We start from the raw sequence: 19164 nt of genomic DNA, 5'->3' as shown, positions 1-19164 counted from the left end.
TTGAGGTCTCTTTGTTGTTGTGTGTGTGAAGATTTCTCTGTTTGTTTATGATGGAGTTACGTTGACCTTGAAAATTCAGAGCTTCTGAGCTTAATGTTGAAGGTGTATTACAATAAGACCCTTTTTCACAAACGCTTTACTGTTTATATACGCATATCTCTAGTAGGTTCGAGGCTATATTCACTTTTTGACCATAAATGTGACCTAAACTGAAAATCTCTACCGTCTAGATATTAGTCATACACAGGTCACTGCACATCTATATTTGTTATCAAAATATATCACACATCGAGATCTGATTGCAATATATGTCTTATTGCACAACATACTGTTGGTTGCTGAAAATTTAGACGTTCATATGATTTATATCTGATTGTGTATGGCATCCGGTGTTACTGTTCAATCTAAGTTAATAGAGTAAATTACATTTCACAGACAATATTGCTGGTTACCTTGTCTTTTCTCCACCAGTGTAAAAGAATGAAAGCAGAATTGAGTGATGCCTCTCTGAGCAATGTATAGTTGAGAGTTTTAGATGAAAGTATACTTGTGTCTGTGTGATGCATGGAGCTTTTGTCAAGTAAAAGACGCAGATAAACTTCACTCTATATGTTCTGCTAAGAATTGTGCACAGTTGTATGCTCACACCAAAAGTATTCTTCCACTGTGCCTTTCAGAGTATATTACTATAACTTAGTAAACTCTATGGTGGCTGAGAGAGCTCAAACGCACTGCAAGTTTGTTCCTCATTGATTGTATATTTTAGGCACTAATAATATGACAAATTGCGCACTTAACATAGTAAGAGTTATACCATGGTCAAACTAGAGTTTGTGTGTGCAAAATTCTGCGCTGCAAAAAGGGCGGGATTAAACAAGATGAGACATAAAAAAAAATGAACGATTGGTCCATAATTTAAACTTCTGTCCAGAGGTCATATTTTGATCTTCGATTGGTCTCACGCAATCATGTGATGCGATTATGCAGTTCAGAGTTCACCAAGCTTGAACTTTCCAATGCAGCGAACTGTGAAACTTGTCGCACGAGCTTGCGTTTTCAGTCTGCCGCATTGCCGTGCATATGAATGAAAGTCCATTGGGCAAAGTGGGGCGAAAAGTATAGTGTGACTGCAGCTTTACTCTAAGAAAAACTATAAGTAAGAGGAGGGTAAAAAAACACTGTCAGATCTCCAACAACACAGCTGACTCTAAACAGGAAGGATCACTGTTAGTGGTCCTCCAAATTATTACTGTTGTGGTCTGCTCTATTTGCAACACATTTCTATATTTGCATGTATTGTGAGAATATGTGTGTGGAGATGTGAAGATGTTTTCTCAACGTGTTTTTTTATTTGCATGTTGTTACAAGGAGGCGTGGCCAAGAGGTGTGGGAGCAGAGCGTGGCTGGTGGCATAAATGTTAACGAGTGTCACCTGTGTGCCACACCGGTCTCAAGTCGGTACGGTTCTTTTCCTTTTAGTTTGGTGGTAGTCGTTTATGATGAGCTGTCAGCATTAGTTTTATGTTATTATTAAATATTGTTTGAACGTTGCAATGTGCTTGAGCTCTCTTACCCTTACAAAAATTACTGCAGTTTTTTTTAAAGAGTACTGCTTTTTTTAAAGGAATACTGCAGTTTTAGTTAACGTCTGAAAAGTGCAGTTTGGACACAAAAAAAAATGGTATTTAAGTATATTGCAGTATTACGGCAATGCAAATAACTGCAGTACATCTGCTGAAATACAACTGAAGTACTACCACAGAACAAATGCAGTACAACTGCTGCAATTCAACTGAAGTACTACTACAGTACAACTCCCATACCGCTATTGCAATACAACTGAAGTACTTCTACAATCCAACTGCAGTACAACTACTACTTTTCCTGCTCGGTAGACAATGTTTTCCAAATTAGGTTTCAGTACTTCAGTTGTATTGCTGAAGTACTACCACAATATATTGTATTGCACTTTTCAGAAGTATAACTATCAACAGAAATGCGTCTACAATACTGCAAATTGTTTAACATAGTAGTTGTACGGCATTATAGTAGTAGTATCACTTTAGTACTATTGCAGTAGTTGTACTGCAGCTGTACTTTAGTAGTAGTTCAGTTGAATTGCAGTGGTTTTACTGTATTTGTACTGTAGTAGTACTTCAGTTGTATTGCAGTAGTTGTACTGCATTTGTACTGTAGTAGTATTTTAGTTGTATTGCAGTAGTTGTACTGCAGTTAGTTGTATTGTAGTACTTCAGTTGTATTGCAGTAATACCTTTAAAATACTACAGTATTCTTTTTTTAAAAAACTGCAGTCATTTTTTAAGGGTAGCCACTGTGGTGACTATCTACTGGACCTCTGTTTGATGTCAGACTGTCTGCGAACTGGAACAGAACATGGACAGAGGAAAAATACTTTTAGGATAAGGGTGCACTAATAGTAGCAGAAAGGGTCTCGGTGGGTGTGTTCACACTTGTATCAGTCTTGATTCACTTTTCAAATAAATATCTATTAAAAATTACTTTTTTTTATCCAAATCCAAAACCATGCCAGGCATACTGAGCTGAATACACATACATGTCTTTTTCATGCTTTGCAGATAGGTCAGTAGAGATATGACAAGAAGCTCAGGTAGAGAAAAGGAAGTGCGATCGGCAAAGGACCATTAGGCAGGAATCAAACTCAAGTCGCCATAAGCACATTTGCACTACATGCCTGTGCATTTAACCACAAGGCTAGTCACACTGACCACGTCTTTGTATTCTTTATCAGCTGAGACCTTGTGAAATAAGTAAAGGAGTCTAAACATTGCTAGAATTTCTCCATAGCACAAATGAAGATGTTCTGCTAGGTAATGCATTTCTTGAAAAAAAAAAGAGTAAAAAGTGAAAGAGAAAAAGCAAGTATGTTTGAGCATTCTATGCTTGTCCTGTCCTGTCATGTTCTATTTTGGTTCATTTAGATGTCTTTGGTCCCTGATGTATTCTATTTTTAGTTTGTTGAACAAGGTTTGGATGGAAGAGTTCATACTTATTTAAATGAATCTGTATTTGGCGATGTTGATGTATTGGTCTTGGTGTGGCACAGATCTGCTATGCTGCTGATGTTTTGATTATTTATGTTTTATAAAACATTCACATATCTGCAATATAGATTGACTGATACAGGACAAGTGATCTATTTCCAAGACATTGTTGTTGTTTTTTAAGCCACTGAGTCATGGAATCACTTGTATTACAATCTATGTGTTCCTAGACTACCTTGTTGAATGACCCAACACTAATGTGCTAAACTATGTGTACCCTGGCAAGGTTTGGATGGAAGCATTCATATTAATTTAAATGAAGTGCAGTAACAGGGTAGTCACACCATAGTTCACTTTAATCAAAAGAAAACCTGCCAAGTGTGAAGACACCCTGAAAATCCCCACAGCTAATACTACAGACTCATGGTTTATCTGGAACAAACAGATGAGCTAAATGATACAAGGTCCCAGAGCATTTATTTGCACTGCCAGACGCAGATGAATGCCAGAATCACCTGTTAATAGTACCTCTCTAAAATTACATGACCTGCCAAACTCCGACTGACCGGGGGTTACTAAAGAATGTGTTTGCTGGCATGAGTCTGGGTCTGTCTGTGCAGTGTGAACTAGACTGATTACACAAATCAGATTTGAGGACAGGAACTGTTGTAGAACAGTAGAGGGTCTGGGTTCTGTCAGTTTTGGAATGTGAGAGCACAGCACCACAATGTCATTAAAACACTGTTCTGCACATCTACATTCAGATTTGTCAATCCTCAAAAACACGCTTATTAAGGGCAATAAGGTGGGTTTTTTGTGAGGTCATACTGGGGAAATCAAGTTGGATTAAAAAACTGCCAAAGGCAAAGGATACTCATATTTTTAAGCCTTCTTAACCTTCATGTTCATTTCTTCCATCTCTACATCTCCTCTCTATCAGGCCCCATCCCCTGCACACAACCGCTGTTGTTAGGGAGTGGATACCGCAGAATGTTTATTCCGAAACGTCTCAAAAAATGCCAGCATGCCCTTCTTCACACTGGGAGAGGCCATTTTGGAGGCTGTGTGTCCTTGATATCGGGGTGGGAAACTGGAGCCATCCATGGAGTTGGCTCGTTTGACTTTGGAGCCTGCCCTCCACATCTTGGGCCTCGCTGGAGGAGTCTGTGCCACCAAACATTTCTGGTACTGAACCTGAAGGGGGCGCCAAATATTTACAATGGAAAGTTGAGCCACGGTTTGCATTGAATTCTACAGTACCATAAAACTGTAACCTTTTACCAGTTCTGTAGAGTGAAAGTCAAATAAATGTAGTATCATCTCACCATGCATGCAGCCTGGACTGCCTCAGAGATGATCCCGGCATCTGGCTCACACCAAAACACATGGCACTCAAAGCGCTGGGTTCCAGCATCCACTATGACTGCAAAAGTGTGTGTGTCATGACCCACACCTAGGAAAGTCAAATAGCGTACTTGAGATTCCCAGAATGGGTCGTCTCCATCCTGAATTAAAGCAAGAGGAAGAGAAGAAGTGGAAAACAGAAAGACCATGATTACATTCAGAAATGAAATCTAGTCAAACTCTTTTCGCATTGCAGTTTGTTTGCTATGCATAATAATGTGCACCTTTTCTTTATGCTTTCTAAATTTTGTTTATGCAGTGGACTTAACTTTCCATTTTATGTGTCATGAATGATCTAGAAGTAATATTAATAATATATATTCTTGACTCATTGTTTATTTTTTAAAGGACCAAAAGTGAAAAATATTCTATGCAATCTTATATTTAAATATTGAAAATGCATTGTTGTATTTTGGGTTTTTCTTTCTTCCTAGTTTTAACATTTTTCTGAGTTTTAATATCATGTTGTTATGTTGTTTATGTAATAATGTTGTTTAAGTACAATGGATCAAAGTAAAAATACCTTGTTTTGGTTCCCATTTCTCCTTAATCATGCTATGACACTTGTTAAGTCAGTTCCGTCATGACAACCCTTGGAGAAATTTAGTATTGTAATGAATCTGTATTTGGTGATGTGTTGGGTCTTGGCGTGGCACAGATCTGCTATGCCGCTGCTGTTTTGATTATTATTTATGTTTCATCAAACATTCACATATCTGCAAATCAGTTGACTGAGACAGGACAAATGAAATAAACAAGCAGATCTATTTTCAAGACATTATTGTTTTTTATGCCATTGAGTCATGGAATCACATGTTTTACAATCTATGTGTACCTGGGCTACCTTGTTGAACGACTTAACACTAATGTGCTAATCTATGTGTACCCTGGCTACATTGCTGACTTGCTTAACACTTGTGGCGTATGACTAAGGATATCTGGCCTACCTTACCTAATGGTTTAGCACAAATGCTGCATGTTATGTGTCCCTTAACATTATGAAAAATATAATTTTATATACAACCCCTAATCAGAAAAAGTTAGGGCAGTATGGAAAATGCAAATAAACAGAAGGAAGCGATTTCTAAATTTACTATGACTTGTATTTCATTGCAGACAATACAACATCACATTAAGTAATGTGTTTATGATTTTTTTCCCAAAATATACACATATTTCAATTTTGGTTCTAGCAAGACATTTAAAAAACAGTTAGAACAGTAAAGCATTTATCACTTTGTAATGTTGCCATTCCTTTTCACAACACTTAAACGATGTTTAGGGACTGAAGACACCAAGTAATAAAGTGTTTCTGGTGTAATTTCATCCCATTCTTCCTAGTCTTACAAACAAGTCTTAAGGTGGGCAACAGTAAGTCTTCATTGTCATATTTGTGCTTCAAAATGTGCCACAGATTCTCTATTGGAGACAGGTTGGGACTGCAGGCAGGCCAGTCACGTGCCTATATTCTCTTCCTCCACTGCTAAGACTTTGTTATGCGTGCAGAATTTGGTTTTGCATTGCCTTGCTGAAATAGACATGGGCATCCCTGGAAAAAAGGCAGCATATTGTGCCATCCCAGAAGTGCATGTTACCTTTGCCAAAGGCACTGACACAACCCTATACTATGATAGACCCTGGCTTTTGGACTTGTTGCTGGTAACAGTCTGGACAATCCTTTTCTTCTTTGGTCCAGAGCACATGGCGTCCAAAATATCTTAAATACTGATACATCTGACCACACTACATGCTTCCACTGTGTGTTGGTCCATCCCAGATGACATCACAAGTCAACTGCATTTCTGGACATTGTTAACATAGGGTTTCCTTTTGGCACAGTACAGTTTTAACTGGCATTTGTGGATATAACTTTGTATTGTGGTACTTGACAAAGGTTTGCCAAAGTTTGCCATGTGGAGATATCACTTATAGATGACTGAGGATTCTTGCTGCAGTGCCACCTGAGAGATGGCCTCACAGTTGTTCAGCTTAGGCTTGCACCATTGTCCATTACACACTGAAACTATGTTATGCACTGTTATATGTGAAATACTCCCAACTTTTTTGAAATGTGTTGCAGGTCTGAATGACAAGAAAGGATGTATATTTACAAATGAAATTAAGTTGACCAGACAAAACATGAAATATTTTGTTTTCATATTGTCTGCAATGAAATACAAGTGAAAGTAAATTTGGAAATCACTTTTTGTTCATTTGTATTTTTCATACTATGCCAACTTTTTCTGATTTGAGGTTGTAATGCACAAAATATATTTGGCATCCCCAAAATAAAAGACCAACATGTCAATAGATCGAAAGGAACAAAACTTACCAAACTGACAGGGAGCCTATGGTATATGCTCATTAGTGACTTATTCAATTAGTTCAAAGCAGGAACAATCATATTGGCTGCTGAGGTGACAGCACTCAATCATCAGTATCATGAATTTATGATGTGGTCATGGATAGGATTGGATAGGACCTTTCAGCCAGTGCGCCCAATAGAGTTTCATGACAGAACTTTGTATTAGTTGGATAGTAGGTGAGAGTAGATCTTTTGCAGTTGTTTTTAATGCTCCTGAGTGTTTACACTATGAAATGAATCTGATAAGATGCATCTTCGACTACTTTTTAAAATGTTGGCAAAGAAGACAAGTTCAAAGCATTTTAAACTGTTTGCACCAGTATCTTGTGTTTTCCACTTAAATAATAATATTGCTAACATATTAATACCACACATCTAAAAGGAGTTTTAGTATTAGGAGCACAATATGCAATACAAATGAAGGGCACTAAAAAGCCTCAATATCATTTGCTATATACTCTTACCTCTCCTCTCCATAAAGACAGAACTGTATCAGACACATGGATGACTATCGGCTCCCACTCATCTCTGTCTCTGGAGTGCATGATGCTCTCAATAGCTCTGTTCAACACTTCCATTCCTGCCACACAATAACCACAAACCCACACAATACATCACCTCCAGGACCATATTTTAAGGACATGACCTATTTGACCTTGCAAGCATGCATTTCTGATCTGAAATTGATTCTAAATCATTGATAGCATAACTGGTGCACTTTTACGAAAAACAAAATGCTTAAGCTGCAAAATCAATCTATGTATTTTATGTGCACTTTGTAAGTATAGACAGTTCACCAAAAGGAGATATTGTGAAGAATGTTGGAAAACAGTAGCCGTTGACATCCATAGGGAGGAGCAAAAATACTATGGAAATAAATTGCTACTGCTTTACATCTTTTTTCAAAATATCTTCTTTATATTCAACTGAAGAAAGAAACAATTTCCCTTTTTGGATGTACCGTCCTTTTAAATCAAAGTCATATTTCATGATCAGTCTCTAATTGATAAATATATATATATATATATATATATATATATATATATATATATATATATATATATATATATATATATATATATATATATATATATATGAATGTATAATATGTATAATAAATATAATAAATACACTCGGCTACATGTGTTTAAAGAGATTGCACTCAACAAAATCATTAACGCATACAATGCACAGCACAAATGAGCATACACTACCATTTGAAAATGAACATTTTTATTAATTTCTCAGTAAATAGATACAATATATTTTGGTGCATTTAAACAAAACATTTATTATAAAACAGTTGTATACATCACAATAAGAGTGTGGTCACCTAACATCTTTAGAAATTGAAACATAATATATTTATATTCAAATGAAGTCTTGTAAAAAGGACAAACTACAAAATTTCACTTATATTGTATATATGGTTCTATAAATAAAATTGTATTTATTATTTTCCCCCAAACATATTCACATTCATTTCTGCACCGAGATCTTAAATTTATTTGTTAGTTTAGATCAGTGGCGTTGCGAGAGGGCTGCTTTGGGGTCTTAAGCCCCTGATGTATTGTCAAAAGCCCATGAGCATTTGGAATATATTGCACTTAAAAAAATAGGTTGACTAACTTTTTTTGTTATCCAAGTACTTAAAATTACCACATACATCGCGCGCACTTAACGCAGCTTTTGTGTCGGGTATTAAAATAGTCAGCTGTTTAGCGCTACCTGTTTCTACCGGCAGGTGGGAGTGGGAGTATTGTCACACGGCAAAACAGAATAGTTCTAACTTCTGATGTGTGTTTTCACAGTATAAAATGTGTGTAGTTTTGGTAAAATAAAATAACTAATAAATAAAATGTGCATCATATTATTGTAAATGCATGCAAATTATTCAGAAAAACATAAATTGTACTAGCTTTGATATGATATAGATATCTAGACATATTTATCTAGATATGACAGCCAGTCACATCTATTTCTGTAATAGTTAAATCACAGTGAGTTCATGCATCTAGTTTATTATTTTATAGCTATATTCTACTGTAACATGCTATGTTAGTTAGCATTGGATTATAAATCGACTTTATTCTTATGAAATTACCTAAGATGGCTGGAAGAATACACATAGACCATTTATTGCCATAGTCGTGTAAAAGGTCACAGCAATAGCTGGATGCCTTCATCCATATTAGGGATTTCCCGGAATGTTCTACTACTTTTGTGAGACATATACGTAATAATGTATTGAAAGTGCCACAATGCCCACATCCCCCTATGTTGAGAATATGTTGAGACATATTTCTAGCATATACAGTAGATCTTTATTTTTATTGGGGGTTTTTTGTACTATTTTTGCTACTATTTTTATTATATCAAAAATAGTAGCCAATTTAATGTCAATATTTTGCAAGGTATTGAATTTAGAAATTCCAGACAACATTCTTGACAACACTACACCTCAGTTGATCACTCTGTCCAAATGAACATGTTTGTAGCTTGTATCACATTGGCTAACAACTCACACTATAAAATAAATCATATGAGAAATGAGAAATGCAATTGAAATGCCAGATAAAAAGCACAAAGAACATATAAAGGTGTAAATATATTGTTTATACACTGTTTAAAAGTCAATAAATGCAATATTATCCATTAATCATTTCTAAAATAATGTAACTGCCTTGCAAATCCATTGCAGGGGGAGTTCAGCGGGGTGAATTAGAACTTTTTTTTGTTGGAGGGGGGGGGGACATATTTGGGACTAAGTCCCTTATCCCTTTTGACCCTAGCAATGCCCCAGAATTATATATAGTTTTGGCTTTGGTACGGACTAATCTAATGTACATACACAATTATATTACTGTACAACATCTCATAGACAGCATTAATTTAAAAGAGAGCTCTATGAGGAGTGTACTCATTTATGCTGAGCACTATATTCACACAGTGAGTGTTAAAGAGGTTTATTACTCTAGATTTCTGATTGGCCCAAATCCTACTCACCCATCGCTCTGGATACTGGCAGGTTTCCAATATACTCCACCTCAAACTTCTGCACTCTTTGCCTCACTGCTTCCAAAAAGTCAACTGGAAAGCACATGTCAAACAGTCTCATGAAACATTACAATCGAGTACAATCAACCTGACATTCATGTTTATGAGAAGCTTAAAAAAAGATGGCAGGTGTCATACCTTGACGGGGCAAATCCTCTGGAGAGATGCTCTCCATGGTGAGAGAACGGGCCATAGAGGGCTGCAGAGCTGCCTTCTCTGCCATGATCTGAGCAAACACACCAATCACAATCAAGAATAGACTAATGAACAGTGGGGTCTTTGAAATATGTAGATTTATGACCACAACACTTTGATTTTGCTAATTCTTAACCGTCCTGTTGTTTCTGAATTCTGTATACACTGTTTGGGTCAAAAATGATGCCTTCACTAATCCTACAAATATATTTTGCACGAAGAAACAAGCTCATCTGTGAATGTGTAGGTGTTCCCTAATCATTGTGGAGTATTTCATCAATGTTTAAATGGAGGGCAACACTCGTTTTTGATTAAGTAAAGGCTATACTTTCTAATGCTAAAAAACTTGCATGAGTGTAAAAGGTTTTAAGCAAGACGATATTCATAAAAGTTAAAGCAGCAGATTCTTATTGTGTGTGTGCATGAAATGCTGTTATAACTGGTGGGTCAAAATTGGCCCGAAGTATAACCATTGTACTCTAAAAGTGTACAGACTTTATGAATGAAAATATAAAAATGATCAATTTTGTCTAATGTTGGGGTCATTTAAGAAGTCACCAAACTTCAAGATTAAACAAACACTTTGGTTTTATTTGTCTGCTGTTAAAATGGTGCCTGAGTAGTTTTTCCAAGTCAACAGAACCTTTCGATTGAAAGTTGACCCAAAAATTAAAATATACTCAACCTGTAAGAGTTTCTTTATTCTGTTGAACAGAAAAGAAGATATTTTGATGAACATTTGCAACCAGAGAGCTGATAGCCATTGACTTCCATTGTAGGAAACAAATACTATGGAAATCAATGGCTGCTGTCAACTGTCTGTTAAAATATCTTCTTTTGTGTTCAACAGAAAAAACTAACCCATAGATATTTGGATAAGCAGAATTGTCATTTTGGGGTGAACTATACTCCTTTACTATGGCATCAGGTGTGATAGGACTGTTTGATCTTACCTTTGAGCACATCTCATGCAGGGCAGATGCAATAGTCTTGGCTGGAGCGTTGCAGCGGAACACGTGGCACTTGAGCATACAGGTGTCTTTATCACTTGCCACAAAGGCAAAGTCCCTATAGAGGCCCAGGAGACAGAAGTAAATACTCATCTCAGAAACTTTAATGGTTTTTCTTACAATCTGAAAGATTCTAATGTCCACATTTAAACAGACAAATTAAAAAATATATATATTTTCAATAATGCCATTATGGCCATGAACAATATGTTAAAAGGCACAGTTCACCCAAAAATATTACATTGTTGTTAATTTACTCACACTCAGGCCATCCATTAAGTTACCCTTTTTCTGTTTTCTTCACTAAAGCATTGAAGATTTTCTTTAGTCACTTTAAGAGGCAAAACCCGCATATAGGTGTATAACAAGCTCCTGAACGGTATACAGTATTGAGGCCTTGTGAAGCACAATGACCAGTCTGTGTAAAAAAACTTCTTTACAATAATACAAGATTATTACCTTTAATTCACAGCCTTAACAAGCATAAGTTTTAGGCAGTGGATGCCCTTCCAGCTGCAACCCATCACTGGGAAACACCCATACACTCTCATTCACACACACACACACATACACTACAGATATAAAACCCAGGCGAACACAGGGAGATCATGCAAACTCCACACAGAAATGCCAACGGACCCAGCCAAGACTCGAATCAGCGACCTTCTTGCTGTGAGTCGACAGCGCTACCCACTGCGCCACCACGTCGCACTTTAAAGTCTTATAAAGTTTAAACGTTGTTCAGTTTCTTGCACTGATTTTCAAGACAATTTTCAGTTAAAATCATTTAGTGTTTCATTAAACATAAGCAAAATATAATACACCTAGATCTTAGATGACCTGAGCATCAATAAATTAACAGCACATTTAAATTTTTAGGTGAACTGTCCCTTTAAGAGCTTTTTTCTACCTTTTAACATAATACATATTAAGACTTCAGTGCCACACGATCCATAAGAAACCAATCTAATATGCAGAATTACAGTTAATATTAATAATGTTGAGTATTAGCAATACTCAACATTATCAAGTATTATCAATGGTTGTGCTGCTTATTATTTCTATGAAAACAGATATTTTCGCCCTGATTTGTTTTCTGAACAAAGATTTATTATTTGAAATATAAATAATTTCTAACATTATATAAATATACATCTATTTTACTGTCATTTTATGAATTAAATGAATCATTTCTGAAAAGTATGTTTGACATAAATCTGAATAAGTCATGAGTAATTGATATGATAAACATCAATATATTAATAAAATTTAAATCCTATCCATCCATCTGACTAGTCAACAGCCCTTCTAAGAATAGAGCAGTAAAACGCTCAAATAAAAATAGGACAAAAACCACAGCAAGCCGGAAATATCATCGACCAGCTGGGTATTACTGGGTAATACTAAACCACATCTAATTTCTCAACTTAACTTATTCTTTACTATATCTTTTCGCATGAACCTGAAAGTCTCTCTCGTCTGACGGTGCGTGCCGCTATCGGATGTCTGTGTTCTATAAATACAGATCGATCTGCATTTCTGAGCAGTATGATTCTGCGATGCAATGCAGCGGTGGGGGCCTTGATTCTTCAGCAACTAACTAATGCTGCATGCTGTCTCCATCAAAGAGAATACTTGATTCATGAATATTACATTGGAGAAATATAGAGCAGTGGTGCTTCATACAGCGCATGGCTCAAGCTCACACAGCATACTGATGCTGTAGAAACCCAGCGCTTGTTTACGCTCAATTACTGAGGAAAAACATGCAAGTCAAAGGAATAACCAATGAGTTTGTCTGGTTAGTAAGAAGAGAGAGATGGAAACAGGCATTGTGTGAAAACAGAGTCATTGTACCAGTCCTCAGAGCTGTCAGTTATGAAAGAGCGCAGGGTTCCACAATTACAGAGATCAAAATTAAACAACAGTTTTTACATTTTCGAATAAATTTTTAAAATTTTTTTAGAAATACTGTAACTTTCAATGTTCAAAATTTAAAATAATATATTGTTGAGACTACAATATTCTAGTAAAACAGTGTTTTCATAATATAACCACAATTCTTAAACAAACCCTTAATTTTATATAAAAACACAGTGAACCGACCTAAAAAACAACAACTATATTTTCATGGTAAAGAAGTAATGTGTTACTTTATTAGTTACTAGAAAAAGTAATCTGATTACTTATAACTTACATTCAATGTAATGCATTAAAGATGTAGTAGGTGATCTGCCAAAATGCTAACCATTAGCATAATAGCTTTGAAAACAGCCCTTCCTGTGCTGTCAAAAGCTATGCCTCCTGAAATCACGAACGCGCGCCTTAAAGATGACAATAGAACAGAACTCGATTCCTGGAGGGCCACAACTCTGCACAGTTTTGTTCCAAATCTAATCACAGCTGATCTAATTCTTGATTAGTTGGATCAGCTGTGTTTGATTAGTTGGATCAGCTGTGTTTGATTAGGGTTGGAGCAAAACTGCAGAGCTGTGGCCCTCCAGGAATCGAGTTTGAAACCCATGCACTAGATCATGTCATTCACCAGTTAGAAAACTTTACAGTACTTTATAATACTACAATTCTAAATGAAAAACTGTATTCTATCTATCTATCTATCTATCTATCTATCTATCTATCTATCTATCTATCTATCTATCTATCTATCTATCTATCTATCTATCTATCTATCTATCTATCTATCTATCTATCTATCTATCTATCTATCTATCTATCTTTCTATCTATCTATCTATCATGATGATTCAGTAGGCCTCAGTAGTGAACAGCTCCTCTAAGAATAGAGCTGTAAAAAGCTTAAACAAAAACATTTTCAGCTGTGTAGCAATCAAAACTTGTCATAATGTGCAAAATTTCATGCATGCAAGGATCGCTGGTCTCACTCTCTCATGCACTGCCCTAAAGCGACTATGCTTAGTGCTTGGGGTACAGGAATTACACTTATTACTAAGTCATACTTACATGCTATTTCAGTCCGAATATTTAAAGTAGCATGGAAAACAATATAGGGAGCACGTCACATGTTGTCTTTGTTTAAAAATCAACCAATGTGAATATAAAACTAACTTTACCTCAGTAAAGCAGGTTAAGTAGAATAGCGCTATTTACTTATGTTTGTTGTTAAACTAAATAAAAATCTATCGATGCTTTAAAAGGTCTCTTATGAAATTGAAAATAGTCACATCAATATTTCGTGAAATCGGAAAATTTCATTGGCTGAACAACACTTCCTTGCATATAGTCCATTCGTAAATCAACACAATCTACATCAGCTTTGCGTGACTAAATTCGTTTTAAAGCATAACATTCCCTGTCTAAAAGAAATACTTCAGCCCTGGCGTCATCCTTCCTACAGCGTACAAAATTAACTCCAATATTCATTCAGGTTTTTAAAACATTTAGGCCCAATCCCAATTCTACCCCTTAGCCCTTCCCCTTACCACTACCCATCGTTTTGCGCGTTCCCGTGAAGGGGTAGTGGTGTCCCAATTCTCTTTAGCTTGAAGGCGTAGGGCTAAGGGGAAGGGGTGAATAGCACTTCGAATTAAGATTTTTCAGGACCACACTCGAAAATAAGGAGTAATAAAATTTCCCAGAATACACCAGCCATAGTTGCACCCGGATCTCATATAAAGCATGAGGTCGCGATGACATATGATGACGTGTGCAGGTGCTGTAGTGCTGTCCCAATTCTTAGGGGTAAATTTTGAAGCCCTTCCCCTTCACACTCGGTTTTAAGGGCCAAGGGGAAGGGGAAGGGGTATGGGTTCAAAGGTAGAATTGGGATTGGGCCTTAGATTTAGCATTTGTTTTTTACTGCAGTCACTGTCTCTCATGTGCAAGTGAATCCTTGTGCATGCTCAAACAGTGGATCTGCGTGAACAGGGATGCGCAGATGTACGAATCTACATTTGTTGATGGAAAGTTTGGGCTACTAATCAGAATTATGGGAATTATGCCCGACAATTTTTATTTGGATGAACATTTTTTAGTTTTATGCCTTACCTAGAATTTAAAAATAGTACATATAAATACATTTATATCATTTACTTTAATCATTACTAATGGAATGTGAAGAGACCAGCACAACAAAAGATGTTACTGAAGACAATCACCTACTGCACCTTTAATAACATAAATGCAAAATTAACCCCAAAAACATTCAAAGCATAAACACATCCCAAAAACAAGAAAATGGACAAGATCAAACTTTGCATTTTATAAATCTCATTTATACCTGTTACAAACAGGTCCGAAATTTTATAGCTACTGCAGCTCTGATTGTCCATCATGGCAGATTTTTCTGCATTCATTGTTTGTTTGAACAACAACAAGTGTTTCTAATGACATGCAGAGCACAGCAGGGTTACCCTTTATTTTAATGATTCCCTTTAGACATTAATTACAAAATACACATTTTGAAATGACAGTAGCAAAGTGAAAGTAAACATGGCTGCTAAGGAAAACTACATAATGGAGCACAATGGAACCCAGACATCACGAAACATGTTTGTTCTAGCTCTAATTGAAAAAAGAAAAAAGGTGCAGTTATTACCTGTCTCTGTTTTCACGAGTGGTGGTTTTAAAAAAGAAAAAGAAAACAAAGGTTAATTATTGTAAAAATAACGCGAAAGAAGCGAGATTTCAGAAAGACTTTTGTAAAAAAAAGTGCACATGGAGTGTTCATTACAGAAGAAATGTGGAGTAGAACAAATATACAGTTAAAGTCAAAATTATTAGCCCCCCCGCCCAATTTATTTTTTCCCCAATTTCTGTTTAACGGAGAGAAGATCTTTTCAACACATTCCTAAACATAATAGTTTTCTTATTTCTAATAACTGATTTATTTTATTACTATTTATTTTTATTACTTATTTTTACTAGATATTTTTCAAGACACTTCTATACAGCTTAAAATGACATTTAAAGGCTTAACTAGGTTAATTAGGTTAACTAGGCAGGTTAGGGTAATTAAGCAAGTTATTCTATAATGATAGTTTGTTCTGTAGACTATCGAATAAATATATAGTTATTAATTTTGACCTTAAAATGGTTTTTAAAACATTTAAAACTGCTAGCCGAAATAAAACAAATAAGACTTTTTTTCAGAAGAAAAAATATTATCAGACATACTGTGAAAAATTCCTTGCTCTGTTAAACATCATTTGGGGAATATTTCAAAAAGAATTCTGGTTCAGTTAATTCTGACTTCAACTGTGGATGGAAGCTGAATGTAATGTTCAAATTTAATTAAAATGAAACAAAAATTATTATAGTTCATATTTATATTAAACTTAATACGACTTTACAGTGCTTTTGACCCACTTGAGTAGGACCTAACCCCAAGTAAGATTTACATTTGTATGCATAATTTCATAATTACCACTGTCATCTACATACTACTATATCTACTGGCTAAATTTTAATCATACAGTGCATCCGGAAAGTATTTATAGCACTTCACTTTTCCCACATTTTTTTTTTTTGTTACAGTCTTATTCCAAAATGAATTAAATCATTTATTTCCTCAAAATTCTACACACAATACCCCATAATGACAATGTGAAAACAGAATTTTTGAAATTGTTGCAAATTAATTAAAAATATAAAGCCTGAAAAATCACATGCACAGAAGTATTCACAGCCTTTGCCGTGAAGCTCTTAATTGAGCTCAGGTACATTCTGTTTCCACTGATCTCTCCTGAGATGTTTCAGCAGCTTAATTGGAGTTCAGCTGTGGTAAATTCAGTTGATTGGACATGATTTGAAAAGGCATACACCTGTCTATATAAGGTCCCAGGGTTGACAGCGCATGTCAAGGCACAAAGCAAGAAAGGAATTGTCTGTAGACCTCCGAGACAGGATTGTCTCGAGGCACAAGGTTGGGGAAGTTTACAGGAAAATTTCTGCTGCTCGGAAAGTTCCAATGAGCACAGTGGCCTCCATTATCTGTAAGTGGAAGATGTTTGGAACCACCAGGACTCTTCCTTGAGCTGACCGGCCATCTAAGCTGAGTGATCGGGGAGAAGGGCTTTAGTCAGGGAGGAGATCAATAACCCGATGGTCACTCTGTCTGAACTTCAGCGTTCTTCTGTGGAGAGAGGAGAACCTTACAGAGGGACAGCCATCTGTGCAGCAATCCACCAATCAGGCCTGTATGGTAGAATGGCAATGGAAGCCACTCCCAACCTGGAATTTGTCAAAAGGCATCTAAAGGACTCTCAGACCATAAGAAACCAAACTCTTTGGTCGTATGAGATTAAAATTGAACTCTTTGGAGTAAATGCCAGGCATCATGTTTGGAGAAAACCAGGCACCACTCATCACCAGGCTAATACCATCCCTTCAGTGAAGCATGGTGGTGGCAGCATCATGCTGTAGGGATGTTTTTCAGCAGCAGGAACTGGAAGACTAGTCAGGATAGAGGGAAAGATGAGAGCAGCAATGTACAGAGACATCCTGAATGAAAACCTACTTTAGAGTGCTCTTGACCTCAGACTGGGGTGACGGTTCATCTTCCAGCAGGACAATAACCCAAAGCACACCACCAAAATATCAATGGAGTGGCTTCACAACAACTCAGTAAATGTCCTTAAGTGGCCTAGCCAGAGCCCAGACCTAAATCCTATTGAACATCTCTGGAGAGATTTAAAAATGGCTGTACATCGTCGCTTCCCATCCAATCTCATAGAACAGCAGAGGTACTGCAAAGAGGAATGGGCAAAAATTCCCAAAGACAGGTGTGCCAAGCTTGTGGCATCATATTCAAAAAGACTTGAGGCTGTAATTGCTGCCAAAGGTGCATCAACAAAGTATTGAGTAAAGGCTGTTAATACTTTTATTACATTGTCATTATGGGGTATTGTGTGTAGAATTTTGAGGAAATAAATTGATTTAATCCATTTTGGAATAAGACTGTAACATAAAAAATGTGGAAAAAGTGAAGCGCTATGAATACTTTCAGCATGCCATTTATAATATAATTTATATGTCATGTCTTTCAGTCAACAAAATGTATGACAAAAGATTGCTAAAAAATGATCAAATGCATTTTAAGATAGAACCACTAATTCAACATGAATAAAACATATTATAACAATATAATTTAAAACATATAGTTTTGAAAATAAGATTTGAAGTACACTATGTGTGCTCAAATTAATACATTTAGGTGCACTTCTTTTTCACAAAAGGAGCTACTCTACCCAGCAGTCAGCTTTAAAGCCAGTAACAGCTTACAGCAACACACAAATCGAATAACAAAACGACACATTTGAGCAAAACATTTCTTATTAGAGACAATACTCATCATCAGTGGCTCTTTATTTAACTGGAAAACCACAACTCAACTTATAACAGCTATACTGAGTTTCACTTCAGCCGCAAATTTAAAAAGCTCTCTGTTGTCAAAGACCATTCACTGCTAGTCGCTGAATGTGAGGAAATATGACTGAACTGAAGTGCTGAATGGCCTTTTATCATTTAACAAGCTCATATGTTTTCTGTTCACTTGTAGTCCTTGGTGTCTCTGGAGAAATACTAATTTAATCTATGTGTGGCAGCACTGAAGCCGACATAAAACATTTAGGCTCAAAAATAACAACAAAGGTTAGTCTACCTGCCATTGTTGCAGCCCACTCCCCATACACGAATGTTGATTATGGGCTGACAGTGGATGAGGCTTTGGTCCACAGGGTCCATTAGGCTGAGAGTGTCCTTTTTGAGGACCATCATCATATCCTGACCCTAAACACACACAACACACACACACACACACACACACACACCTTGAGAAGTCACCATGACCTTCTGTGAGAGCTAGGCTATCTGCGCTAACCTGAGACTTCGTCTCAGAGTCAGCACAGGGTAAATATTCACAAGAGTGTTGATGTATTATTTGTTTCAAACAGAAGAAGCCATGCGCAGGCATATAGAGTATTCACTGTAAAAATATCCTTAAATTAGCAGTTTTCCGTATTTTGTGACTCATGCTTGTACTTTTTCCCCATTTATTTCTTCTTCTGAATTGTGTTATGGGACCTTGATCATTCATCCAACAACTTTTAACTTTGAGAAGTTCAAAAAAGCAA

At 36.3% G+C, this 19164-nt stretch overlaps 1 protein-coding gene across 1 annotated transcript in view; it reads right to left on the bottom strand.

The window, feature by feature from the left end:
• Positions 1-3212: 3212 nt before the first annotated feature.
• The window catches only part of apbb3 (amyloid beta (A4) precursor protein-binding, family B, member 3), a 48599-nt gene continuing 32647 nt past the window's right edge, over positions 3213-19164 (bottom strand). The window contains exons 6-13 of the mRNA XM_056445719.1: positions 18693-18820; positions 15630-15635; positions 10998-11112; positions 9988-10075; positions 9799-9882; positions 7257-7372; positions 4349-4528; positions 3213-4217 (exon numbers count right to left, since the gene is read on the bottom strand). Of these exons, the coding sequence (XP_056301694.1) occupies positions 3993-4217; positions 4349-4528; positions 7257-7372; positions 9799-9882; positions 9988-10075; positions 10998-11112; positions 15630-15635; positions 18693-18820 (942 nt within the window). The 3' untranslated portion in view covers positions 3213-3992. The remainder of the gene's footprint in view (positions 4218-4348; positions 4529-7256; positions 7373-9798; positions 9883-9987; positions 10076-10997; positions 11113-15629; positions 15636-18692; positions 18821-19164) is intronic.

The sequence above is a fragment of the Danio aesculapii genome, chromosome 21 (genome assembly GCF_903798145.1).
Source record: "Danio aesculapii chromosome 21, fDanAes4.1, whole genome shotgun sequence".
NCBI lineage: Eukaryota > Metazoa > Chordata > Actinopteri > Cypriniformes > Danionidae > Danio > Danio aesculapii.
The sequence above is the reverse complement of the archived record's forward strand: the minus strand, read 5'-3'. Positions and strand labels throughout refer to the sequence as shown.